Source organism: Hippoglossus stenolepis, chromosome 16, assembly GCF_022539355.2.
Source record: "Hippoglossus stenolepis isolate QCI-W04-F060 chromosome 16, HSTE1.2, whole genome shotgun sequence".
Taxonomy (NCBI): domain Eukaryota; kingdom Metazoa; phylum Chordata; class Actinopteri; order Pleuronectiformes; family Pleuronectidae; genus Hippoglossus; species Hippoglossus stenolepis.
This window is the reverse complement of record NC_061498.1, coordinates 22,903,781-22,931,699: the sequence shown is the minus strand read 5'-3', so window position 1 is coordinate 22,931,699 and position 27,919 is coordinate 22,903,781. Positions and strand designations below refer to the sequence as shown.

The 27,919-nt window shown below is 42.3% G+C and overlaps 2 protein-coding genes across 6 annotated transcripts in view; one reads left to right on the top strand and one right to left on the bottom strand.

Moving 5' to 3' along the window:
• Positions 1-27,919, bottom strand: part of LOC118123436 (methyltransferase-like protein 22) — a 640,601-nt gene that overhangs the window by 331,435 nt on the left and 281,247 nt on the right. The window lies entirely within an intron of this gene.
• ap2a1 (adaptor related protein complex 2 subunit alpha 1) overlaps positions 1-27,919 on the top strand; it is a 79,388-nt gene that overhangs the window by 43,432 nt on the left and 8,037 nt on the right. The window contains exons 14-20 of one of the 4 annotated variants that reach the window (XM_035181421.2): positions 934-996; positions 18,019-18,081; positions 19,368-19,450; positions 20,789-20,878; positions 23,513-23,636; positions 23,952-24,068; positions 24,601-24,670. In XM_035181421.2, the coding sequence (XP_035037312.1) occupies positions 934-996; positions 18,019-18,081; positions 19,368-19,450; positions 20,789-20,878; positions 23,513-23,636; positions 23,952-24,068; positions 24,601-24,670 (610 nt within the window). The remainder of the gene's footprint in view (positions 1-933; positions 997-18,018; positions 18,082-19,367; positions 19,451-20,788; positions 20,879-23,512; positions 23,637-23,951; positions 24,069-24,600; positions 24,671-27,919) is intronic. The other 3 variants (XM_035181422.2, XM_047343797.1, XM_035181423.2) reach the window with 3 other exon arrangements.

Sequence of the window (27,919 nt, the reverse complement as noted above, 5' to 3'; positions counted from 1 at the left end):
CAACACCAACCTTCTGATTAGTGGATGACCAACTCTAGCTTCTGGGTCAATATATTGTCCAACTAAATATCTTATCGTGACAGGCTTTCCTTAATATTTCTAACAATGCAACAAGTTAGAGGTATTCTTGCACAAATTACGGATTTATTCTGAGAATTGTCTTCCAAGCAAAATTGGTATTGTACAATGAAATATCCTAAACTGAAAAAATGATTAATCAAGTAGAATGGGAAACCTTATCCATTCGAGACCTTGTGAATAAGAATCAAATCGATTTGGGAAATAAATGGCAGGTGCACCTACATTATGTACTAGTGCACCTAAATAAATAAGTTATGCATCCCAATGTAAAAAGTTACTCTGGAGCTCTGAATAATGTATGGATCTCAAAGAAAAAACTCTGACATATTTAGGGTTCTGATATCTTTAAGTCTGTACAATTTGGTGTCTGGATGTCTGGTATGTGGCTTGGCTGGGGTATATGGTCTCTGAAGTTTAATTATGTAATAATGGGTTATCTGGTGTTGTTAGGCTTGGGTAAGGCTGAGTCATAGCATGGTAAAAAACTAAGCAGGAGAGTGTTGTGTTGGTGATGCACACACGTGCACCCACATGCACACACACTGTCCAGTTGCCCAACAGTCTGAGAGGGTGACCATGAAAGCAGCAGGTGCTGTGGACATTTCTCCAGGTTGGCAGGTCTGCTACTGTTCTTTTTATCTTGTTGTATATGTGACTGTCTTTCGTCTTTTTCTCCTACCCTTTCTTCTCTCTCTCTCTCTCTCTGTGTGTGTGTGTGTGTGTGTGTGTGTGTGTGTGTGTGTGTGTGTGTGTGTGTGTGTGTGTGTGTGTGTGTGTGTGTGTGTGTGTGTGTGTGTGTGTGTGTGTGTGTGTGTGTGTGTCCTATTCTCTACCATGATTGGACATTGACAGAGATCTGGAACAGCCTACCGAGACCTCCGATTCCCTATTGGTGGAGGGTTCTGGTGACTTGGAGTAAGGGCCCAGTTGCAAACTACAGAATCTCTAGAAAAATACAATTAAGGCACAACCATATTGTTTTTCTAGGACATGCCTTTTAATCTGTAGCTAAGCACACCATTGCTGATACACAAAAAATAAGTAGGAAGTTGAGGCACTTGAGCCATTTATGTTTACATAAAAGCACTGAACTGCTCTACTCACAATCAGCTGTTTTGCCTTCCATTATAATCAGATTAACTGCATAAAGCATGGGAGAACTACCAACACACTTAGCAGCTCCATAGAGCTTTTTGCTCTCTAGCTCTTCATTTTCTGCAATGCTCTTGCTGCAATGAACCAAATGTCCAACCGCAGGCAGCAACTTTTCCAGTTGTATTGAAGCTCTGGTGGTTAGGAGATGTAGTAGGTGATATGGGGTGTTAAGTCAGGACACCGTAGTTATGTATTTATTGCACTCTTGTACTATTGGTAAGCAGTGTGGTCTTAAAATTAGGAAATAAAATGCATTAAAGTTATTTTTTTTGGGCTATACTATCTCTATAATTAACTTTTTTCTCACAAGTGGGACTTACAACTTCTACAAGATCAGGAACGGCACAGTTAAATAGGTATTAAAGACTAGAAATGGGCATGTAAAGAAATGTCCTTAACCTGGTGCTGAGCTCCCATCTCCCTCAATAGTTTATGAAAATTATAGTTCTTTAATCTAACAGTAAACACAATTGGTCTTATTTCTAGACTTCAAAGAAATAATTTGGGTTATTTCTACACAGAAACCAATGTGAACAATGAGATTTAAAGGATACTGTTATTAATTATCAGACGCCTGAAATGTATTAGATGCCTACAGTCTTTAACAACACATACAGTACTATTTAACATGCAGTCAGATCAGTTCTGTGAGTTTGAGTTATTAGAAAACATCAAAGTAGCAGTCACTTGTTGACCTGTGGAGTAATGCACCTCAGTGCAGTGGTGCTACCAAGGGGGGTCCAGACGGGGGCCACTTTGATACAGTAAAGGCTATACTCAGAGTTTGTTAAGACTTGTGCAGCACACAAGTCTAAACTGAATGACAGTGAAATCAGTGTGGAGAGCACTGACCACTGTCATAGACTTACTGTTGTAGCACAGCGGTCACAGTTTGCTGCCATGTTGTTTTGGGGTGACCTTGTTTGTGTTATTCAGGTGGTGTCCATCTCAAGGCAATCTTTAGTATGCTGTTCTTGTCCACTTTGAGGACATGCTTAAGCCCCTGTATCCGCTGATATCTGATCTCTAGCACCACACTGGTGGCTCTTACTCTTCTGGTAATATCTTTTTAGGCCACAAGATTTTAATTCAATGAAATTCCATTAAATTTTATTTGTATAGCGCCAAATCATAATATACATTATCTCAAGGCACTTTACATGGAAGGTCAACCCAACAGTGTCCACAATGAGCAAGCACTTTGGCGATTGTGGAGAGAAAAAACGTCCTCATTAACTGGAAGAAACCTCTAGCAGAACCAGACTCAATGTGGGCAGTTGGGGTGAGCATAGAAAAATGGGGAGGAGAGGGGAGATGGGTGGAAAAGAGGGGAGAGAAGAGATGGGGGGAGGGGGAGGAGAAGAGAGGGAACAGCATCAGGTTTCAGCTTTGACTATTTGTTATTATGAAAACAATAGGAGTGATAAATATGGATGTAAAGATGTTATTATTCACAATTCGTATAATGGTAATAATAATAATAATAGTTGTCTGAATCCTAGAGAGAGAGAGAGAGAGAGAGAGAGAGAGAGAGAGAGAGAGTATGGGAGGGGGAAAAAACACAAAGTTAGTAACATGTAGTAAAATAAATGGGGAGAGAGACAGAAAGAAGGGGAGAAGTGCTCAGTGCATTATGGGAATTCCCCCAGCTGTCTAGACCTATAGCAGGATAACTAAGGGTTGGCTCAGGAATCACCTGATCCAGCCCTAACTATAGGCTTTATCAAATAGGAATGTTTTAAGTTTAACCTTAAAGGTAGAGATGGTGTCTGCCTCCTGAACCCAGAGTGGGAGCTCGTTCCACAGGAGAGGAGCCTGGTAGCTGAAGACTCTACCTCACATTCTACTCTTACAGATTCTTGGAACCACAAGAAAGTCTGTTTTTGGGAGCAGAGTGATGTATTTGGATAATATGCTGTTATGAGTTCTTTGATATTTGAAGGGGCTTGATTGTTTAGGGCTTTGTATGTGAGGAGCAGGATCTTGAATTCTATTCTGAATTTTACAGGGAGCCAATGCAGAGAAGCTAAGACAGAAGTAATATGATTTCTCCTTCTAGTCCCTGTCAGCACTCGTGCTGCAGCATTTTGGACCAACTGGAGGCTTTTCACAGACTTACTGGGACATCCTGATAATAATGAATTACAGTAATCCAGTCTGGAGGTAACAAATGCATGGACTAGTTTCTCAGCATCCTTCTGAGACAAGATGTTCCTAATTTTCACAATATTGCGCAGGTGGAAGAAAGCTTTCCTAGAGACTTGTTTTATATGTGGGTCAAACATAACTCCAAGGTTCTTCACAGTAGCGCTGGGGGCCAAGCTAACATCATCCAAGGTGACTATTTGGTCAGACAGTGTTTCTCTAAGATGTTTAGGGCCAATTACAATAACCTCAGTTTTGTCTGGATTTAGAAGTAAGAAGTTCCGGTACATTCAGGCCTTGATGTTCTGGAGGCATTCCTGAATTTGAACTAAGTGATTATTCATTAGGCTTCATAGATATGTACAGCTGGCTGTCATCTGCGTAACAGTGGAAGTGTACATGGTACTTTCTGATGATGTTGCCTAAAGGGAGCATATATAAGGTGTAGAGTATCGGTTCAAGAACAGAATCTTGTGGAACTCCATGATTAACTTGTGTGTGCATGGAGGAGTCATTGTTAACATTAACAAATTGAAATCTATTTGATTAATATGACTTAAATCAGCCTAATGCCGTTCCTTTTATCCCTACATGTTGTTCAAGTCTCTGTAACAGAATCTTATGGTCTCTGGTGTCAAATGCTGCACTAAGATCCAGCAGGACAACTATTGAGACAAGTCCATTTTCTGATGCCATGAAAAGGTCATTAGTAACTTTTAACAGTGCTGTTTCTGTGCTGTGATGGATTCTAAATCCTGGCTGAAAGTCTTCCAACAAACAAATTACTATCTAAGTAATCACATAGCTGCTTAGTTACAGCTTTTTCAATGATTTTGGAAATGAATGGCAGGTTTGATATGGTCTATAATTAGTTAAAACATCTGGATCTGGAGTAGGCTTTTTAAGCAGAGGTTTATTACTGCTACCTTAAAAGCCTGTGGTACGTAGCCAGTTAACAAAGACATGTTAATCTGATTTAATATGGAACTGTCAATTAGAGGGAAAACTTCCTTAAAAATTCTAGTTGGGACAGAGTCTGATAGACAAGTTGATGGTTGAGAAGAAAAAACTAGTGAAGTCAGCTCAGAAAGATCTATTGAAGAAAAGTGGTCCAATAATAAATCTGGTGCTCCAGGTGGTTCTTTGGTTTCTGTACTAGACAAGGTATCTTTGCTATTAAGGGGAGGAGGTGGTGGTGAATTTTATCCCAGATGATTATAATTTTGTATGTAAAGAACCTCATGAAATCATTGCTTCTCAGAGTAAGAGGAATAGATAAATCAGTAGAGCTATGACTCTGTCAGCCTGGCTACAGTTCTGAAGAGGAACTTGGGGTTGTTCTTATTTTCTTCTATAAATAATGAATAATAGGAGGTTCTGGCATTTCTGAGTGCTTTCTTGTAATTTATAAGGCTAGGTGAAAATCATCTTAGCTGGTGGAATGCCCGTTCCTCTCCAGCGTCCGTGATGTGTGTTTTAAAACACGTGTTTGAGAATTCTACCATGGAGCTAATCTCCTCTGATTTACTTTCTTCTTTTTCAGCGGGGCGAAAGTGTCAAGGGTTGTTTTTAATGAGACTGCTGTACTATTAACAAAGTTATCAACTAGTGTGGGAGTGAAGTTTTGATAACTTTCCTGTATTGTACTGACACACACTCTGCATCCCACCTCAATTGGCTCGCACCTCGCCCGCCACCCGTTGCTCCGGCATTCTTCTACTAGCTCAGCATACTTTGCCCTCTTCCTCTCTTGGCCTCCTCGATACGGTCCTCCCAGGGAACGGTGAGTTCCAGGAGAAGGATTTGCTTGGAGGCTTCCGAGATCAGCACCATGTCTGGCCTTAATGTTGTTGTGGCAACAGCTTCTGGGAACTTTAGTTGCTTCCCCAGGTCAACTTTCAGCTTCCAGTCTTGTGCCGTCGCCAGCAGGCCCGAGGAGGTGGTCTTGGCAGTTGATGTTGGCTTCTCCCAAGCCCTGGCGAAAGCAATGGTCTTTTTCACTGGGCGGAGGCTCTTGCAGTGGCTAATCCCTTTGCAGATGGTGTTGGCCATCAGGACTTGGTCATGGCGCCAGCGGTAGCGCCCCTGGCCCAGGGCTTTCAAACAGCAGCTGAGGATGTGCTCCAGGCTCTTCAGGCACAGAGGGCAAGCTGGTAACTCCACCTTCCCCCAGCAAAACAAGTTGGATGGGCTTGGTAGAATGTCATAGACAGCCTTGATTAAGAATTTTATAGGGTTTTTGGGAAATGTTATTACATTTTCAACGTCTATATATATATATATATATCTCAATGCCATATGTCAGAACAAGATCAAGAGTGTGCTTTAAACAGGGAGTGAGTTTATTCACGTTGATTAAAATCAATTGATTCTATTAATGAATTGCATGCTGAACTAAGACTGTCATTGTCAACATCTACATGAATGTGGCATATTTTCCTGAGTCATCCATTGGGGAAGGAGTTGATCTTGCTCATGTCTCCTTTTACTATGCACACCAATTTGGTTTTCAAGGTGCTAAACTTTAGGCAGGATTGCTTGGTGAAGGTGTTCAGCTTGTCAGTTTTCTTCTGCAATTGTTGTGTTTTCAAGGAGAGAGCAGCTAGGGCATTGAAAAAGTGCAGGTCTCTGCCTCTCGGCTTATCAGCTGTTGCCTTTCACACGATCCAGTTGATGGCGATCAGAAAGAGGATTGGATGATATATCCCTGTCGTACACTAGTTGCTACAGGAAACCAATCTAAGGTTTCCATCGATTGTTACACTGCACTCAATCTGACTGCCAACTCAAAAAAGTATTTTTTGTCCTCCTGGCGTTCTTCTTAACCCTCCTTTTGTGTTTGTAGGCTTCTTGGACCTTTTGTTGAAGCCATTGTGATTTATTGCTCAGCATCTTTTCTTTCTTTGATTATCTGCCAGGTGCCAGGTGTTCTCCATTCTTTGTTATCTTCCTATCTGTATTGTAAGATTTTTATGGCTGTGTCGACATAGGTCTTTTTAATGGACTCCCAGTTGGTGTTGATATTGGCTCTTTTTCAGATTTATCAGCCAGAGCAGCAAAGTGATTTCTCGTTTACATAGCAAACACTTTGGTGGTGTTTGGGATGGTAGACCAGAGAGAGACACTAAAAAATGTTCTTTACAAAAAGGCAGGAATAATCTTAACAATAAAGTTGGGCCAATAAAAAGGTCAGCCTAACAGAACTAAACTCAAGCACAAACTGAAGTGAACTTAACAGCAAAAACTGACCTCAACTGAGACACAGGGGAAATGTGTATATAGTGACTGATCAGGCCCCAGTCATTTGGCCACACATTTGGCTCAACAACCATATGAGTTAAGTTGAGCCACTCTTGATGAATATGCTAACTTTCTAGAGTTTTCGAATTTCACTAGCCATTTAATAATGCATAATTAGGGGACACTATTGAGCTGCCGTGCAACGGCCATGGCCATGCCAATTTTGATAACCAATAAAAAAATTGCTGGTTAAAACCTTTGTGCACAATTTCGTGGGTTTTCATGCATGCTAAAAATGCTCAAGATGTGTTTATAAAATGTAAAGTGATGCACAAAAAGCAAAATTATGGACTTCCTGTCCCTCGAAAAAAATTAAAAAATATATTTTTAATCCTTCAATGTGAGCCGAAAAATCCCACCGAATTTTACATTCAAACTTTTTACAAGATTCTTGTAGAGAAAGATGAGCATGTAAACAAGCTCAAGGGTGAGAACTGAACACAACCTAGTGACAGTCAGTCAAACAGCTATAAACTGAAGGGACTAAAGATGTGGGGATGCAGAGGTATTGACACTCTAACTATTCCAGCCTGGGGAATCTCACTTTATTCACTTTCCATCCATCTGTAGAGGTGCAATCAAGGGGTAGGGGGGTCCCCCTAAGAAAGCTCTGGTCCTTCTGTCCTGATGCCAGGGTTTTGTTGAGTAGACTATCACTCCCTGAGGAATATCGGTAAAGTTTGTTTATGAGGATAACCCCTTGAGATGCATCATCTCGTTTTCGAGGGGGTCCAACATACACTGCTCAAAAAAATTGTATGCTCCTGATGAGTCGGTGGATGGTGTCCTGGGAGATCTCCCAGACCTGGATCATGGTATCAGTGAGCTCCTGGAGAGTCTGTGGCAATATTTGGCAGTGTCGGATGCACAATACATAATGTCCCATAGGTGCTCACTTGGATTTAGGTCAGGGAGGGCCAGTCAATGGCATTAATGCCTCAATCATCCAGGAACAATATAATGACAATGACACTCCACATGAGGCCATTGTCCTGCACTAGGAGGAACCCAGGGCCCACTGCACTAGCGTAAGGACCAACAATCTCTCTGAGAAACAGGCAGGGTACCCTCCAAGGATATGCCTCCCAGATCATCACTGACCCACCCCCAAATCGGTCATGCTGGATGATGTAATAGGCAGCATAACATTTACAATGACGTCTCTAGACTCTTTCACACCTGTCACGTGTGCTCAGTGTGAACTTGCTCACATCTGTGAAGAGAAGGCAGCGCCAGTGTTGGACCATCCAATTCAGGTGTTCTCTCTTGAACGAGAGAAGAATCAGTCAGGAAGGATAAGAAGAGAGGAATTGTCTGTGGCCACCACATGCAAAACCATTCCCTTTTGGGGTGTTTTCTTGCTTTTGCCTCTCCATTGCACCTGTTGTCACTTTCATTTGCACCAAAGCAGGTGAAATTGATTGACAATCACTTGTGCTTCCTAAATGGACAGCTTCATATCCCTGAAATTTAACTAACTTGGTGTTGGTGCCTATATACTTCCCAATCAGCATTATCCTTCTTCTGGCGAAATGAAGACCACGATTTGTCCCTCTGCCTAAACACATTTATAAGCTAAGATGTTGATCCTTGACCTTTACAGTTTTCCTTGGAGCGTAACATAAATAAAATCAGCGTAGAGAAAATTCCAAGCAGCTTACACATTAGGTATTGATTAAATTCTGTCCCAGTTAATAGCAATCAGATCATTAATAAATAAATCTAAGTTCATTTTCTTGAAATGCCTAATCTTGATGAGTCTTGGTGGTGATTTGGGTAGATGGATTTTCCATACACAGTATACAATTGAATGATCACTGAAGCAATCAGACAACACTAGAATTTTATATTTGGTTAGGATTTTAAACTAGGATCGAATCAAACAAAGATTTTTTTTTTGAAATAATTCAAGTAGGCTCATTAATAAGTTGGGTAACATTTAAAATAGATTTTTTTTCATTATCATATGATTTATCTTACCAGTTTGTTAAAATCACCAAGCAAGAAGAGGAAAAGTAGAATGTAAACAAAACATACTACAATTGAAGCAACTTAATAGCATAAACATATGACAGCAACATGAGGCTCAAGTATCATCAACATTTTCACAAGCTTTAACATTCCCTCAGTGCAGTCGAGTCTTTGTCTGCCTGGCAAGTCGAAGGATTTTCATCTTATCCTGGAAATTTAGAAGTTTAATCGTTATGGACCTGGGACTAGCTTAGAGTCAGAGAACGGTGCTGTTGTCGTGGACACATGTAATACCAGCCCTTAAATCCCCACTGCTGTACGTCATTCATCATGGCAGTGAGAAGCTAACCTGCATGCTGGCCTGGGAGGTTTCATTGACCAAGCCCGGAGAGTTCATTCGCCAGTCATCGGAAAGGTAGTTGGTAGGTGATTTTAAAGTCTGTGGTTAGAGTAACACTGCCAACTCTGGCTTGCTTTTTTAAAAGCTTCTGCTTTATTTCTTTGTAGGGGATTTCTATGAGCCTGGTTATGGTGCATCGCAATGTCCAGGTCGAGCTGTTAAAAGTTATGTAACATCCAGCTCTTATCTAAAATACATCTAAAAATAGAATCAGTTGTTCCTTCCTTGCTTCAAGACACACACTACAGTACACGACCTTGTCTATACGAACGTGAGACCGACCAAAATCCACGTTATTGACAAAAACCCACATCAACCAAGTCTAAACATCAACCAAATATCAGTCAAAACGGCTAAACATTGCTAAACACATAACAGTCCCATGAACATGCTGTCCAATCAGAGCGGCCGGCTCACCGACAGCTACATTGCTCCCACCTGAGGGGTCAGACGTCCCCGGCGACCCCATCACCCAGCACCAAGTCCCTCAAATGTCCCGGCGGCAGCGAGCAGGCTGCCTTGGGCTCGCTGAGGGTACGCTCTGTGGAGAATCACACTGAATGTTGCGATGGATGCTGCTGTCAACCCCCTCCCCAAGTCCACCGGCATCCGGAGCTCACGCCCAAACATGAGGGCAGCAGGCGTGCACTGGCTGGTCTCCTGGACAGCAGACCTGTAGGACCAAAGGACCAGGGGCAGGTGACGGTCCCAGTCCTGCTGATGTTGGCTTGTGAGGATAGCAAGCTGGGTGGCCAGAGAACGATTAAATCAATCAATCAATCAATCAATCAAATTTTATTTGTATAGCCCATATTCACAAATCACAATTTGTCTCATAGGGCTTTAACAAGGTGTGACATCTTCTGCCCTTAACCCTCAACAAGAGTAAGGAAAAACTACTAAAAAAACCTTTTAACAGGGTAAAAAGAAGGTAGAAACCTCAGAGAGAGCCACATGTGAGGGATCCCTCTCCCAGGACGGACAGAAGTGCAATAGATGTCAAGTGTAAAGGAGAACATCAGCAAGATCGATGATTGATGAAATCGCTCCACCAGTCCATCACTTTGAGGGTGAAGCAGAGTTGTCCGCATCTTGTTAAACCCTAACCTTCGGCAGATCTCTCCAAAGACCTGGGACTCAAAGTTCCTCCCCTGATCACTGTGGAGCTCGTCAGGCACCCCGAAGTAGGCAAACATCTCCTCCACCAGCCGTTCTGCCGTTGTCGTCGCGCTCTGATCCGGAACCGCATACACCTCAGGCCACTTTTAATCCAAAGCCACAAGGACATAGCGATGTCCAGAATCTGTGAGTGGAAAAGGCCCAAGGACGTCAACCCCTACTCGCTCCAATGGGGCTCCCACCAAGTACTGCTGCAGCAGGGTGTGAGAGCGCTGGGTTGGTCCTTTCTGAGCAGTGCAGGAGTCGCAGCAGTGCACATGCAGTTCCACATCCCGTCGACAACCCAGCCAATAGAACTGCCCCGTGACGCAGTGGAGAGTCCGTAGTGCCCCACCCCCACCGAGCCATGAACCACCTGGAGAACCTGGGGGCGAAGTCCCTGGGGCACAAGTAGCTGTAGGAAGTCGTTCCCTCTCCAAGGGGCCTGCCACCTCCGGTACATCACCCCATTACGGATCTCTAAATTACCCCATTGAGAGTGGTAGGCTTTCACCTCGGGCCCCAGTGCCGACATCTCTGGGTACTTGTGGAGCAGCCCTGTCTCCAACCAGCCTCTCACCAGTCCCAGGGTCACATATGTCTCTTGCTGTTGCCTCAGTTGTTCGATGGTCAAGGGGTCTGGACAGTTTCAACCGTCGGTGTTATCTGACCTCGCTCCTCCTGCCGCTGGTAGTGGTGGCACTCAAGGGTGGCACAGGGACGCCGTGAGAGTGCGTCAGCATTGCTATGATGCCTTCCGGCTCGGTGCTGGAGTCCTGGAGGGCCTCCAGCCAGCAGGCCACTTGGCCTTCAGGGTTCTTAAAGTTCATGAGCCAGGTGAGGGAGGCATGATTGGTGCAGAGGAGAAAACAGCTGCCATGGAATTGCCGTAGGGCCAGGACCACAGCCAGCAACTTGCGACGGGTGACACAGTAGTTCCTCTCTGCCCGACTCAGTGCGCGAGTGAAGTAGGCCACGGCGGATGGCACTCAGGACTTCGTGCAGGTGGCCAGGGCTCTTTTGAAGTTGCCGGCATGCACCAGCAGGTCATCAAGGTACACAACACAATGGCTCCTGGGTACATCCACCAGGACCCTCTCCGTTAACCTCTCAAAAGTTGCTGGGGCATTGCAGAGCCCAAATGGCATGACACGGAACTGCCACAGCCCCTGTCCGATGGTGAAGGCAGTCTTTGGTCTTGTGTCGGGAACCAACTCCACCTGCCAGTAGCCACTTTGCAGGTCAAGGGAACTGAACCAGCTGGACCCCGAGATGTAGTCAAGGGCATCATCTAAGCGAGGGAGTGGATAAGAGTCCTTCTTTGTGACAGCATTCAACCGACGATAATCCACACAGAAACGCCAGCTGCCACCGTTCTTCTTCACCACGACTGCCGAAGCTGCCCATGGGCTGTTGGTAGGCTCAATCACCCCAGCAGCAGTCATCTCACGGATTTTGTCCTCCGCTGCCTGTCGTTTAGCAAGGGCCAGCCTATGGGGGCGTAGGCGGATGGGCTGGGCCAGCTGGACCAGCCCTGTCTGCCTGCAGTCTTCGTCTCTCACAGCGAAGATGTCCATGTAGTCATTTAGAAGGCATTTCAACTTGTGGCACTGTTGGGGGTCGAGGCCGTCACTGCTGAACTGTCATAAGTTCTGAATGGCCATGGGTGTTTCAGGTGGTGGAACGACGGCAAGCTGTGTGATTGATGTTGAAGCAGGTTGTGGTTGTGCAGGGCTGATGGTGGCCAGCGGGGTACAGGAACTCAGTGCCTGCCGTGCAGTGGCTGCTTGAGGGGTTGGTTGATGGACTCTTGACAGGTTCTTTCTCTTATGACCAGACTTGAGTGCCACATTCTCTGTGCCGAGGGTTATGGTTTTCCCCGTCACGTCAACCCAAGCTCTCCAGTGGGTAAGCAGGTCAAGGCCGGTGATGCAGGGGTCTTGGATGTTGGCAAGCCAGAACTCACTCTTCAGCTTCTAGACTCAAACCCGAGCTGTCAGCAACTTCTTGACCCCCATACCAGCTTTTTCTCCTGTCACTGTCATCAGCTGGATGTGCGTCGGAGTCCATGCCACAGAAAGGGGCCATGTGGTTTCTAGGAGCATGCTGGGTTGCACCAGGGAAATGGTAGACCCAGTGTCCACCAGCGCCAGGCAGGGTTGACCAATCGAGTTGACAGGTCAGATAAAGTCCTTTGGTGTAATTCAGACGACCAACCAGCGTGCATCGGCCTTGGAGAGGGGTTGGAGACTGGAGTGGTGCCCCCCCCCCACACCACTCCACTTTCGTTTTCCTCCAGCTGGCTGATTCTGGCTTTTGGTGCAGGGGCTGGGCAGTTGTGGGCAATGTGGGCAATGTGGCCAGGCTCATCACACCGATAACAGCGATCAGTCATACGCCGTGGACGTCGCCTGAAGGTGCAGGGCCATTGCGGGGGCTGCTGCGGTTGAGGCTGGACATGACAGACCTCCTCAGGTTCTTCCTCTTCAGCATCAACGATGGCCGCCCTGACATGTAGTCTGGGAGGAGGGGCTCTCTGCTGTGTAGACTGTGTGGAGAGCACCCCTTCTTGTCATTCAGCTTCATGAAGGGCCTCGCCAAGAGCACGGGGCATTGCAAGGCGGACATGCTGGCGTAACCTCTCAGGTGTGAGGAAGGCGTGAAGAGCCAGCTCCTTTTGGGCAGTGGCATCAAATTGGGGGTAACCATGATGGGCATACAGCTGCCCATCTGCGGCGAAAGCACCCAGGCCCTCTCCAAACTGACGGTGGTGGCTGGCCAGTTGCTCTCTGCTCTGATCGGTGAGGGGCCACCGCCCAAAATACCTCTGCAGTGCTGTGGTCAGGGCATGGAGGTCCTGCTGTTCTGCTGGGGTGATATCGAGGAGCACTTGTAATGCCTTTCCTTCCAATGCCAGGGCCAAGTGTGTGGCAGCCTCTTCGTTGCCCCAGCCGCTGTGTGATGCTGCTAGTCGAACTTGGGAGAGTACGGTGCTAGCGGTGTCACCCCGTTGTACTTGGGCAGCTTGGCTGGTTACTTAGGTGTAGCAGCAGGGTGTGATTGGTTTGGATGGATCATCAGCATCGGAGGTTCTTTAGCAGGAGCAACATTGTAGTATTGTGATGGCTCACTATCAGTGGCGGGCAGCAGTGTGCGAGCAGTGTCAGTCCTCCCCTCTAGGGGGCGATAGAGCGGTGGTGCACTGGAACCATCAGGAAGTGTAGGATAATGTTTGCCTCTAGGCGAAGCCATTTGGGTCTGTGCTAAGTTTTGAAGCAGGGAAAAGTTCAGCTGAATGGCCTCTTCTAATTCTTTGATTTCTTTCTCCATCCCCCTTCTGACACCAATGTGGCGAGTGCGTGTGAGAATGAAAAGGCTGCACAGGGAACTTTCTTCAAAGCCCTTGACATGCGTCCCATACACCGCACGACAGCAAGTTGAATGGTTTATTTACACTTAACATTAAAATTCTCATGAACAGTGACTGGACCCCATCAGAGACACTATATTTCCCAGTCATGGTGGTTGCACAAGTGAACTTAAATAAACACAACATTACCACCCAACAAACACACAAAACCCACATCAACCAAGTCTAAACATCAACCAAATATCAGTCAAAACGGCTAAACATCGCCAAACACATAACAGTCCCATGAGCCTTTGCAACATGCTGTCCAATCAGGACGACCGGCTCACCGACCGCTACAGTACTTTTACGAGAATGAGTACCAGTACTTGTGATGAATGAAAATCCTCATTGGATAGTTGTGTCCACATCATTCCTTGATAGGCCAGCCACACACAGAGCTCTTCCACTACACAGAACCTATAAAAAGTTCACTGCTGCAGTGCCAGCAGCGCCACACATTACAATCATGTCATTGTCACAGCCACTCTGTCCACAGGGATACTAACGTGTAACATCGTTATCTATAATCATATATTCTCAGCGTCCACTGGCCGAGTCAGAGTGCACCCAGCCCGGGTAGACGCACACGGAGTGCTCCTCTCCTCTAGCCGAGTGAGAGCCAGGCGGCATACACGGGCTCCACAGGCCGAGCCACGGAGCACAAAGCCCGGCTAGACGCACACAGTGTGAGCGCTCCTCTCCACCAGCCGTGTGAGTGAGAGCCATGCGGCGGCTCAACTGGCCGAATCAGAGTGCACCAAGCCCGGCTAGACGCACACAGAGCCAGCACTCCTCCTCACAAGCCTAGTGAGTGAGTGAGGGCCAGGCTGCTCACACAAGCTTCACTGGTCGAGTCAGAGTGCACCACGCCCGGCTAGACGCACACAGAGGGAGCGCTCCTCTCCACAAGCTGAGTGAGTGAGAGCCAGGCGGCTCGCAGGAGCTCCTCTGGCCGAGTCACAGTGCGCCATGCCCGGATAGAGGCACACAGAGCGAGCACTCCTCTCTCGCACACACTCACACACAATGTAATTTTTAAAAAGTAAAAAAATTATCAATAAAAAAGAAAATGTTGAGTATGAAAACCTGCATTTTACTTAATACTTCTTAATACTACATGTGTTTCACTGAAGTTTATTCACTGAAGTTTATAAAAAAAAATTCTGAATAGTTCTCTTACACTTGTGATCAAAAACATTGATCTGAAGCTCAATTCTAAGGCTGTTCTGTAAATAGCTTTCTAATAAACAATAAATATAGCAACTTCTGAACAACCCATATCCATGTCAGGCTTAAAATACCAATTTCCGGTTTAAGCCACACGCCTTCCGAGTACGGATACGGATAATTGGTTTAATAATTGGTTTTGAGTTGATTTAACAGATGCATATAATGGTGTACTCGCACATCCCTACAAAATACCACTTACTTGTGCTCATGGATGCACAGAAAGGGAGATGAGTTAAAACTGCAAAAAAAAATAGTAGGTGTTCAAAGTAGGTGAATGAGGGCCAATGTATTTTCTACCTAGTCCCTTATGTAAATAGACTAAAATCTGGATCCTTTCACTTCCTTGATGATATAGTCTGTCAACTAGCCGCAAGCAGTATTATCAATTGAGCCTTCTCAACTCCACTTTAAACTCCCAAAGACACCAGTATTATGATATTTTAAAATTATTGTAATGTTCTAACAATACCTTGCACCTTACAGTGATCTGCAGAACATGTTTATTTGTTGAGGAAAGCTTTGTTGGTTAAAACAAAAACCTGTTTATGACTGAAAAAAAGAGCTCAGACGACCTAATTGTATAGTTAGCTTTGACTGTTTTGAGGCACTTAATCATGAACCCTGCACCTCCAAAGAAGGAACGAAAATGGTGTTACATGTGTAAATACTAGACCTACAGTTAAATATATGACCTTGTTACCAGTCTTCCTGTATTGTCAGGTAAAACTCATAAAAAATGTCCTGTAAAGCTTCTTGACAAAGATTTCCTAAAAAGAGTGGAAACCCTGAATGGATCCTTGGTAGCTGATTTTATAGCTGAGAAGGTGGTGTCATAAATGTAGAAGAATCAGACGAAGATTTTAGAAAGTTTGTGGTGATAAGAGCCGACACTGTGACATTGACACTGCAGACACGAGTCTGTGTGTTTTCAAGACAATCAAATGATCTCTGCAGCGTGGTGAATAAGTCACTTCCTACCTCTGTCTGCTGCATCCAGCTGCTCCACCGCTCGCCTGAATAAGGCGGAGGATTTGTTGCTGTTGTGAATGCAGAGAACCTTCCACTGAGTTGTGCATGTTTGAAAAGCAAACTGGTTCACTGCAGGATTGGCAGTGAAAATGATCTTTCACCACAGTTTAAATGTCTATCTGTCGTATATGTCACAAACAAAATTATTTGCAACAGCTCCTGTACCCGTTTCAGGGCTCCAGACGGCGACCAATTAGTTGCATTTGCGACATTTTTTAGACTATTTTATTCATTGTTTATTTATTGAGGATATTATAATATTTGTAATTCTAATTCAAATGTCAGACTGAATTTTCTTAAGAAGTAAAAGTTCATGCTCTTTGAAAAGCTGTACTTGCAGGATTATGATATATTATTTCCGTGTTATGATATTGTCTTAAAATGATGACAATATCATTTATCACAATCATTCCCGTGACAATATATTATGCAACAAAATTTGTTATCATGACCGGCCTACCTTATTTTCAATAATGCACCAAGTTAGAGGTTTTCTTGCACAGTTTACAGCTTTAGTTCTCAGAGAATTTATTTCATATCCAAGCAAAATTGGTATTGTAGACTGACATATCCCTAGCTGAATCGATATTGAATCAAAACTTTGTGAATCGGAATCAAATCGATTTGGGAAATCAGTGGCGAAACCCAGCCCTAATCAGCATGCCAATTTCAGAATAATATATGACAGGATTCTCAGCACAGGAGAAGATTAAATCTGATGCCAGAGGGTCCCTGCATGTATACACAGTGGAGGACCTGATTAAAATGAGTCTTAAGGGAACTAGCTTGGAGGAGGTTAATGCCAGGAGGGCTGTACAGATGAGGTTCAGTCAGGCAAAAAGAGCTAGAAGGCCTAACTACAAGGGTTGGCCTTCAGAGGTGCCAGGCCCTTGTAGTCTTCATGGGGGTGTGCTCTAAAGGGAGGAGAAGGAGAGGCATTCTGTAAGAAGACGTTCCATGTTTACTTCTTTTGTTGTGTTTGTTAGTTGGTAAATTTTCTATTTATTACCAAACCATTAATCAGTAAAACAGTTGAGATGGGGAAAAAGTATGAATGTGTTGCTTTGCATGTCGCTTTAATTTGTGGGTCTAAATTTCGTGCTGGTGCCCCGAAAACAGTGCTACTAGTGGAAAAAGTTAGTCTGGAGCCCTGACATTGTAATTTCTGTAAGTTGTCTATGTATCTGGGAAAATGGGAATTGCATTGCAGGTCGATTTAACATGTACCCCTAAATGTTCTGCTTGCGCTCCTAAAGATTTCAGGGAGGGGCAACAGTGCTCCTAGTAAAAAAAAAAGTTGGTCTGGAGCCCTGCTTTGAAAATTAAAAGCCTTCTGTGGTTTTGTTGACTGAATCCATACATTTTTTATTTTTAAAAAATCACCAAAGATTTTAGTATATGAGTGTCTGTTTTATTGACTATTGCATAGACATTGGGAGTTAATTACATTGCCATGAAGAGCAACATTAGCCCCATTGAACTTGGGAGAAAATTTGATTCGTAGCACGAGATGAGGCCTAAGACTAAAAAGAGGCACCAAACCTTGTGTTTAAGCTATGTATGCGCTTTAAACATGTGAAAACTGTCTTAAGTAGAGTGCAGTTGATAAATCCCTGTTGTTTTGGCTCTGTATTTTAGCAAACACTTCACATGAACTAGAGACGGGTTCAAGTGAATTAAGGCCTCTAGTATCTATAATACTAGGAATTGTTTCCCTTTTGCATGCTGTTGCCCAATTTTTCAACAATCGAACAATTTTGTGTTTGGAAAGAAACACAGTGAAATCAAACCTGGACATCTGTACTTTACTCATGACTATTGTTTAATTTCTTATTCAGTAGGCTTGAGTACAGAACCAAATTACAAGTAATTGTCCACATACAGTGTATGCTGACTGCCCTGGATTTTTTAATTGTGTAATCATTTGTTTACTAACCACCCCTGCATTTTATTCTTTTATATTTCTTACCTCTTTCTTTTAACCAATTTACCACCATACATTGTTGAACGGTGGTTTTTCTCATGTCCTATTTCTGCTCTATCCATTTATTCCTTATTTGTCCTGTTACCTATCTGTATCATCCTTCCTATCCTGTGGGCTGTCTCTTCATCCCTTTGCTGTCTTGTGGTCTCTCAGCTCTGCTACTCCCTCTGAGGATCCTGCCCCTCCTCTGTCTGAGGCAGACGAACTTCTTAACAAGTAAGGTTTTTCTCTGTAAATTTTGTGTTTCTGCCTAGCTTTGCATGTTTACTATAAAAGGGGTTGACGAAAGGGCAAAAGAGAAGCCCTCACAGTAAACTGTGAATAAGCCATTCTTTTTCCACCAAAAGCCTTATCAATCAGATTATCTGCTGTACTTTTCCAAACTTCACAACTCTTTCAGACACTTATTAGTAGTAGAATCAAGGCATAGCAGTTACCATTGTTACTAACCCACCTTGCCTTACTGACGCAGCAGCGGACTTGTTTTTTCGAGTCTCACTGTGTTCTGTTTTTGCTCCATTCTGAGGAGGGCTATGTTTTATAATCAATCAAATTTAAATTGTAAAGCCCATATTCATAAAATCATAGTTTGTCTCATAGGGCTTAACAAGGTGTGACATCCTCTGCTGTTAACCCTTAGCAAGAGTAAGGAAAAACGACCAAAATAACCCTGTTAACAGGGGAAAAAACTGTAGAAACCTCAGAGAGATAGCCACAGGTCACGGATCCCTCTCCCAGGACAGACAGAAGTACAGTAGATAACGAGAGTAGCAGTGTACATCAACAAAATAACAATATTTACAACATTGATGATAAAAGACAGTGTCTAGCATAAATGGAGAGATCTATCAATGATAGCTTTTATTTTTTGATTCATAGTTTTTTTTGTTAAATTATATTCCAAAACCATACTATATTGTATTGACATTGAAGTAAAACAAAATGTCAAAAAAAGAAAAGTACAACTCTTAGTAGTCAATAAGCTGAAATCTGTGGATTTTGGGCATTTCTACATTATGAAACCGTAGGTCAATACTTTCAGCTGACTGGTGTCTAAGGTAGAATGCTCTTATCTAATAGACATAACTGGGTCACTGGCTAAAAGTGCCAACATTTTGCCAGACTTTGGTTCTCCCTCTTGCCTCAAGCTATACAGTAACTATTGACTATTTGGCTTTTTTACAGGGCAATCGACAGCATGTCTCTTTACTCTGAAATTGTTGCATTTTATTACTGCTGTGGGGATTGGGCTATTTGAAAATTGAATCATAACACTGTGGAAAAAGCAGTGTTCTTAATACTGTAAAGTCTCTTGATTAAAGATTGTAGACAATCTGCTGCCATTTACACCAGGAGCACCAATGACCTATGGAGACGAGAACAAACAAAATTATTAATATCAAATTAGGTTTTATGTTTTTCATTCAGGTCTTTTTGAGAGAAGAGTAACTGTCAAATTTACATTTCTTTTTACTAACCATTTAAATGGCTTAATTCTACAGGTTTGTGTGCAAGAACAATGGAGTTCTGTTTGAGAATCAGCTGCTACAGATTGGCATCAAGTCAGAATATCGTCAGAATCTGGGTGAGTTGTCCTCCCAGAAAAGAGGGTGCAGCCTGACAGTGTTAATCATCACATGCACATAGTTTGGCAGAATTTTTATTACCAAACAGTTGTGGGCTGGTGGACATGTGGCTGTGGTTTTGTATATTTTTGTTTGGAAATTGCTATGTTTTTTGTTTTTTCTTTCATTGATAAATGGTCATTGGCTGTATCCGTATGATTTTGTTACTTAGTGGGATCAGTCATCAGGTGGTTTGATGGTTTTTAATAGACAAATGACAGATTTAATTGATTGATGTGCAAATTATCTTTACCACATTTTTGTTATCAGGTGATAGAGATTGCACACAAGTCAAGGCGAAAATTTTAGAACACCCCCATGTTAGGTAAGCGATTAATTAGGTAAGAAAGGTTAGAAAACAAAACAACTTTAGGTCACCAAAATCAACAAGAAATAAAATATAAACAGGCCCTTTTCTGGAATCAAGTTAGGGTTTAATTTCCAATTTTCCTGCAACAAATGGAGGTAAATGAAGCCTTAAAAGTTCATGCAAAAAATTCCTGTGTCCCAACTTTTGTCTTACAAACCATCTGTGTTAGAACTATTACTACACCTTCTGAAGCATTATTCAGACGATGTTGGAAGACAGATCGGTTAGTCAGTGGATGATCCTACAGCAATTTCATGAGCCACATTAGAAGAAAACACCTAAGCTGCTTTCAGACATGCACCTAACTCCACAGATCCTCCATATTTTCTCAGGAGGACGTGCATGTGTGAACACAAGTGTCTGAGTGAGAGGCTCATGATTATCTGCGGACTTTCTCTCCGCCTGGCCTCTAAGTATAAAGTCTGTAGAAAGTTAGGGGAATTCGATGCGTGAACACAGCAGGTGATCTCACACTGGATTCTTCACAAGCGAGTGAGGGGGTTCTAACGCAACAAACGCAGACATGAAAAAATAAGAAGAAAACAAATATCTCCCAGTGAAAAAGACACGTAGGAGACACCGCCAAATATGCCAAGAGAGTTTGGGGTGATAAGAGCTCTACACAGTGGCTTCTCCAGACTTAAACCCTATGGAGCTGGTTTGGAATTAACCTGCAAGTGCAAGACATTTATTGGAACTTCTGCAAGTGTTGGGATGAAGGACTAGTTACAGAGATCCCAGTTTAAGGTGACACAGCCTTAAGATAAAGGAAAATCTGAGTTAAGGAAGAGCTGGATATGTCACTGATCTCTCTTTATGGTACAGTTTCCTGGTCTGTCATGTTTTATAGCTGTATTCATAAAGGAAATGTGCTTTTAACTGTGTTTGCATGTGCGTGTGTATGTGTGTGTGTGTGTGTCTGTCTCAGGGAGAATGTACTTATTCTATGGCAACAAGACTTCAGTGCAATTTGCCAGTTTTACCACCACAGTCAGCTGTCCTGGGGAGCTGCAGTCTCATATCCTTTCTGTTTCAGTGTATTCTGAAACCACCAAAGCTTCAAATGAGAAAACTGGGACACATTGAAGTATTCAATAATTTAAAAGCAATTTCTGTAGGTTCACAATCATCACATTTTCATCATAATCATACAATAAATCTTTCTCAAAAAGCACAGAAATGATGGAAATTATATATTTATAATTTGTTTAAGATGGGCCTTGTCTCTGATGCCATCCATTAGGGAACAATATATTTTTGGTAAGTCTGACTCACCAGATGTAGATTGTTGGTATGAGCCTGCCATTCAATGGCAATTTCAGTTTGCCTTCTCCTCCCCTTCCACTTAGGCTTATTAACATTTTCAAAATCCCCTTTGCTATGGGAAACCAGCCTTGCCAGATGGGAAATGTTGACGTATCGTACCAGAAGCTGCATATTTTTAGTTTTACCTCACAATTAAATCTTGAATCTAACCCGGGCCACGTTGGTTCGTGCAGCTGTGTCTTCTAATGCACACGTGAGGCAGGAGGTCTATCCACAATAAAATGTTCATAACTCAGTGAATTCTCAACCAATTTTCAAGCTGTTTGCTTTGTTACAATTGTCAGATGTGTATATATGTCACAGAATGCTTGGGTACATTCAGGGGCAATCAGCTTTTAGGTGTGCTCAGTCCCTATGAGAATGTAATACACATTAAGTGCAGGGTTGGCACAAACAAATAAGGTGGTGACAACCCTCAGATGGCTGTAATTTTATGTGTATGTCTATTCAAGTCCACCTTTGTTGAAAATTTAGTTTTTAACCTTGTTAACAACTTCGTATGTTGTTTTTATATCATACAAGACATGTCACCAGCGAGATAAGCAGTAAAATTCTATGGCTAACAAACAGCAGAAACAAATAAACAATGTTTTTGTTGGAAGGCTGTTTTTGGGTACCAAACTGAGCGTGTGGGTACTTAGACAGCTTTAACTGTTTTGGAACCTGTGTTCTTATCCCCTAAATCAAAAAAGTCATCTTGAGACCTCTCTGCTTCAGCTTGGTTGCTGGTATGGAGCTCTCTTTTTGTCAATTCATTTGTCTCTCTGGTCTGCCCTTTCACTCCATCATCTTTCAGAGAATCACCATGTTCTTCTCTTACTCCTTGAATTTTGAAAATAAACAAAAAGCATATGATGTTAATTAGGAAAGTGTTTTAATGAAGATATGATGTTTACAATGAAGTCCACTGACATAATGTACATTCTTGCCACAGTTACAATTTTAACTTCACAGCTGTCCACCTGGTTCTTCCTGCTCACTCTCTCTCTTCTCTCCATCTCCATCCTCCTCTTGCCCTCTTTGCACATTATGACAGTAATACATTATTATAATGTACGGAGCTACAAAACAACATATACTGTGATAATGAACGAAGCAAACAAAGAGAGCATTAATAAAGTAAATATACAAGTATTTGGGGATAATCCACATTTGCTGACAGTACATCAATACACTACTAAATCATTGTGATGTCCACTGCAAAGAATGTAGGGGAAACAGTAGCTAACGTGGCTTTATAACTATGTGGTATTGACTACTTGTCCAATTTCTTCATGCTCCCTTTGTCTCTGTCCATCCTGCTCTCGCTTATCTCCCTCTCCATCTTCCTCTCTCCCTCTTTGCACTGACAATAATAACATAAACATATTGTATGGAAATAGAAAAAATATATACCGGTAGTCTGGTCATAAATAAAGCAAACACAGTGTTTAGTAACATAAAATCATTGAAAAGTCCACTGTAATGACTGGGCAAATTAATGGCTAACATGGATTTATAACTATGTGGTCTTGACTACCTGTCCATTTTCTCAACTGGTTCTTGCTCTCTCCCTCTGTCCATCCTGCTCTTTCTCCTACTGTCTCTCTATCATCCTCTCTCCCTCTTTGTGCTGTCAACCAGATGGCAAACATAACAACCAAATAATTTATAATATGATATGAGGAGGGAAGATGAGGCGAATCTATGCCAATCTTCAGCGTTTTTCAATGCTCAATGCAGTCAGGTAACATAATTTTGACCTCAATCTCTCACCTGAACCTGGCTGTTTTCTAGAAAAAAAATATTCACATATCCATCTGTGGAAAAACCAGATAAAAATAAGTTTCTTTTAAAGGCTTTTTACCACAGCTAAAATCTATACTGCCTTACAAGTTCATTTTGCATTTTAAACAAAACAGATTTGTGAAGTTCTAATGCTTCAGTTTACTTCTGGAATAACAAGACACATTGTGATTACTTTAACTAAAATAATTAGGGGCATCTCTAAAGTTGTTAGCTGACCAACAATGTTAGCAGCTAACATTAGCCCCTAATCTCAGTTGTAATGCAATGTGCAATGTAATGTTGTAATGCTGCTTTAAGTCTTACTGACCTAAAACTTGGTTTGGTTTTATTTTGTTACATAAACACATAAAAAGAAGAAAATATATATATATATATATATATATATAATCTAAAACATACATTATGTAAAGTAGAGATGATGCATAAAAAAAACACAAAAGGTACACAAAACTTGGGTGTACACTGATTCTGCGAGGCAGCTGGAAGTGTTAAGAAGTTAGTCTGTGTGATATCTTGATGGTCCTTGACAAATGGGCACAGCTCAACGTTCAGACCAAACCAGTGGAACCGCTAGTGGAAGGGGGAGCCCAGATCCAGCAGGTCCTCAATATTGAGTGTCTGACTGACTTCTCTGATGCCCCCCTGCTCAACATCAAGTTCAGGTGAGCTCATACAACTGACCCATCCTCAACAGTGAGTTGTGACAAACTTGAAATTGGGACTCAGTTTAGTGAGAATTATTTTGTAAACTGACTTAAAATCTGTAACTTTCCTTCACTGTATGGATTCACAAATAAGACATATGGAGGACTGAGTATCATTTGAAATGTTCAGTATTTTTTGGCATCCCTGGTATTTAATGAATACCAGGATGGTTTTTTTCAATTTGTTTTCGCAAAACAGTCCTGTTTAAATTAAGCTGACAACACATGCAGTGTATCAAACAGCAGTGTGTATGCATATGTTTTCATTTTCAGGTATGGAGGAGCTTTGCAGAACCTTACACTCAAGCTGCCTGTCACCATCAACAAGTTCTTCCAGCCAACTGAAATGGCCTCACATGACTTCTTCCAGCGCTGGAAACAGCTTAGCCAGTAAGGAGGGGGGGGTTCAGATGTTATGGAAACAAATCATGAAGATGGCTCCAACTTACATGGTAGAGAAAAGGTTTTACTAAAAAGAAATGTGTTGTCATTGGGATATGAAATGAGCACTGTCAGGATATGAGGTTTTGGTCATATCCCACACAGCCTTATCATTAAAGGGATAGTTAACAGAAAAATGAAAATGTATTCCTTTTCTACTCACCACTATGCCAATTGTGTCCACTTCTTCAGACGTAATAAAACAACAGAAAAAACATAACATGACTCCACACTGCTCGTGTGGTGGCATCCAAATGTCCGCAAGCCCCGACATTCATATTTGACTCAAAACAAGGTCATTTTTCAAGGTCGTGTTTTAAGCCTCAGCATAGTAGTGAGTAGATAATGAGTGCATTTTCATTTTTCGGTGTACTATCCCTTTAAGGTAAATTACTTAAATGTTTTTGGAAAAACAATTGCACTGTCACGGCCAGTCCAAGTCTCTGGTAAAGCTGAAGTTTGCTGTTTGAACTCTCTTCAGGCCTCAGCAAGAAGCACAAAAGATATTCAAGGCCAACCACAGTATGGACACTGAAGTACTTAAGGCAAAGGTATGTCCACATTTCTTATCCTGAACCCTCTTATGAAATCTTGTAAACCAAATGTCTACATAACACAGGCTCTTTGTTGAACTAGCAGTACTGTACTCTTAATTTCTAGGATTTGTTTGTAATTGTCAATAATATAATAAACACTCACCGGCCACTTTATTAGGTACACCTTGCTAGTACCGGGTTGGACCCCCTTTTGCCTTCAGAACTGCCTTAATTCTTCGTAGCATAGATTCAACAAGGCATGGCGTTTAAACGATACTCAATTGATACTCAGGGGCCAATTAAGTGTGCCAAGAAAATATCCCCCACACCATTCCACCACCACCACCAGCCTGAACCGTTGATACAAGGCAGGATGGATCCATGCTTTCCTGTTGTTTACGCCAAATTCTGACCCTACCATCTGAATGTCACAGCTGAAATCGAGACTCATCAGACCAGGCAACGTTTTTCCAATCTTCTATTGTCCAATTTTGGTGAGCCTGTGCGAATTGTAGCCTCAGTTTCCTGTTCTTAGCTGACAGGAGTGGCACCTGGTGTGGTCTTCTGCTGCTGTAGCCCATCTGCTTCAAGGTTCGACGTGTTGTGCGTTCAGGGATGGTATTCTGCATACCTTGGTTGTAATGAGTGGTTATTTGAGTTACTGTTGTCTTTCTAACATCTCGAACCACTCTGCCCATTCTCCTCTGACCTCTGACATCAACAAGGCATTTTCGTCCACACAACTGCTGCTCACTGGATATTGTCTCTTTTTCGGACCATTCTCTGTAAACCCTAGAGATGGTTGTGCGTGACAATCCCAGTAGATCAGCAGTTTTTGAAATACTCAGACCAGCCCGTCTGGCACCAACAACCATGCCACGTTCAAAGTCACTTAAATCCCCTTTCTTCCCCATTGATGCTCGGTTTGAACTACAGCAAGTCGTCTTCACCACGTCTAGATGCCTAAATGCATTGAGTTGCTGCCATGTGATTGGCTGATTAGCTATTTGTGTTAACAAATGTAATTGTATTGACAGCCCTAATATATATATATATATATATATATATATATATATATATATATATATATATATATATATATTAGGGCTGTCAAACGATTAAAATTTTTAATCAGATTAATCACAGGGTTAATCATGATTAATCACCATCTCTAAATGCCTGAAAAATCCCCATTTTCTATGTATATTGTTGTGGGAACGGAAAGATAAATGACAGAAGGCGGATATATACATTTAACATTTGTTTTTTTTATTGATGACAAGTCCAAATGATAGGTATTAAGATTGAAAAATAAAATCAAACTAAAACATACCAGACCATAATTAAATGTGGCTGTCTCTTTGCTATGCCTCTGAGCAAACATAGGATGATGTTATTTAGAACTTTTTTTTTTTTTTATTAAACTCAAAGATAACCTTTATCCTAAACAATTGGGGCATCTAAGCCTTTGCTCTTTTTTTTTCTTTTTTTTTGCAAATATAGGATGGTTGAATAAAACTTGTTTCTTTTCTTTTTTAAATCAAACAAACAACCAAACCTTTACACAATTAAATGTGAAATCTGAATCTGAGCCCATCTGTAGAAGCAGTGTTGAGCCAGTTCACACTTAAAAAGAACAAGTTCCATGTTCAGTTCATGCAGATGAAAATGAACTAGTTCATAGTTCATTTTTTATTGGGATGATTTAGGTGACAAACGTTCGGTCATGTGTTTGGTTATGAATCACTGGTGTCGGATCATGTCTGCATGTCGCTCCACTCACTTTAACACTGAGTCCTGACTGTGAGCGTCACGTCTCGTGTTGTACTGAGCTCAAAATGTTGACGAGTCATTTTCATGATGTTTAAATGCAGCCTCATAAACTCTGGAGCCAATCAAACAAACACTAAGTTACTTCATGTACTGATCAGGTCCTGATAACTAGTGATGCGTGTTTATTAGTTCAAGTGAGAGCAGAGAAGAGGAGGACACAGAAACTCCAGCTCGGTACAAACCAACTGCAGCTTCTGCTCTGATCATGAAGCAGCTGATCACTGATCAGCTGAGACCAGAGAAACTCTGTATTTCACTGTTCTTCTACAAAGTCACTGACCGGCTGCTTCACGTGAACGAGCTCTGATCTCACTGTGTGTGTCGCTCTGAGCGAGTGAGTGGGGGCGGGTATGGGTAGAGGAGAGGGTCATTCTGCACATGTGTTAATGCATTACAAAAATTAACGTGTTAATTCCATAAATTAATCATCCTGTGTTAACGCGTTAATTTTGAAAGCCCTAATATGTATATATATATATATATATATATATATATAATTTTTTTGGTTTGTTTCTCATCCTTGATCAAATTTTAAAATAAGTTTAAATATGTGGAAGAGGAGTTTAAAATACTTATTCCCTCAGGATTTATAATTCGCAATTTGCTTTCAACATATGACATTTAAGTGTATGTCTGAAAAGAACAAGGGTTCGGGAGTCAAGGTGGGTGTGCTTCCACAAGTCACATCAGAAGAGATCATCTCATCAAACCTGCAGGGTTCTGAGCGGGCACTATGAAGTAATTGAATATACCCGGGATATGTTGTCATTATCTAGCTTTACTGAGCCCAACGTTGTTCCATCATGGATAACCTGTACTACGAAACTTGTTATCAGCTCTTCCAGTTTACTCTGGGTTCACATACCATAAATCGCTGTTAATTGTAATTGCCAGAACCTTGAATAAAGTTCTGAATTATATCAGAAGAACTGTTGATATCTGAAGGTTGACTTTGTAGTGATGGCATGAATATGATGTTCAACAAGGCTGTCCACCTAGAGCAGGGGTCGTGTGTGTGCATGTGTGCGCTCCCAGATAGCGCACACACAGGCCCCGGGGCGCCGCCCCTCCGCCCCCGCTCACTCGCTCAGAGAGATACACACAGTGAGATCAGAGCTCTTTCACGTGAAGCTTCTTAACACTGGAAACAGTGAAATACAGAGTTTCTCTGGTCACAGCTGCTCAGAGATCAGCGCCGCAGCTTCTTGATCAGAGCAGAAGCTGCAGTTGGTTTGTACGGAGCTTCAGTTTCTGTGTCCTACTCCAGTCTGACCTGCTCTCACTTTTTGTTTTCATATTTCGTCAACTAAAATATATCTTTTTAAGCTATTAGGCTGTAGCTATATGTTTATTTAAAAGTGGGCTACCTCTTATTTTATACATTTCCCACAAATATGGGGAGGACTCAAATAGGCCTGCATAGTTCTGTGT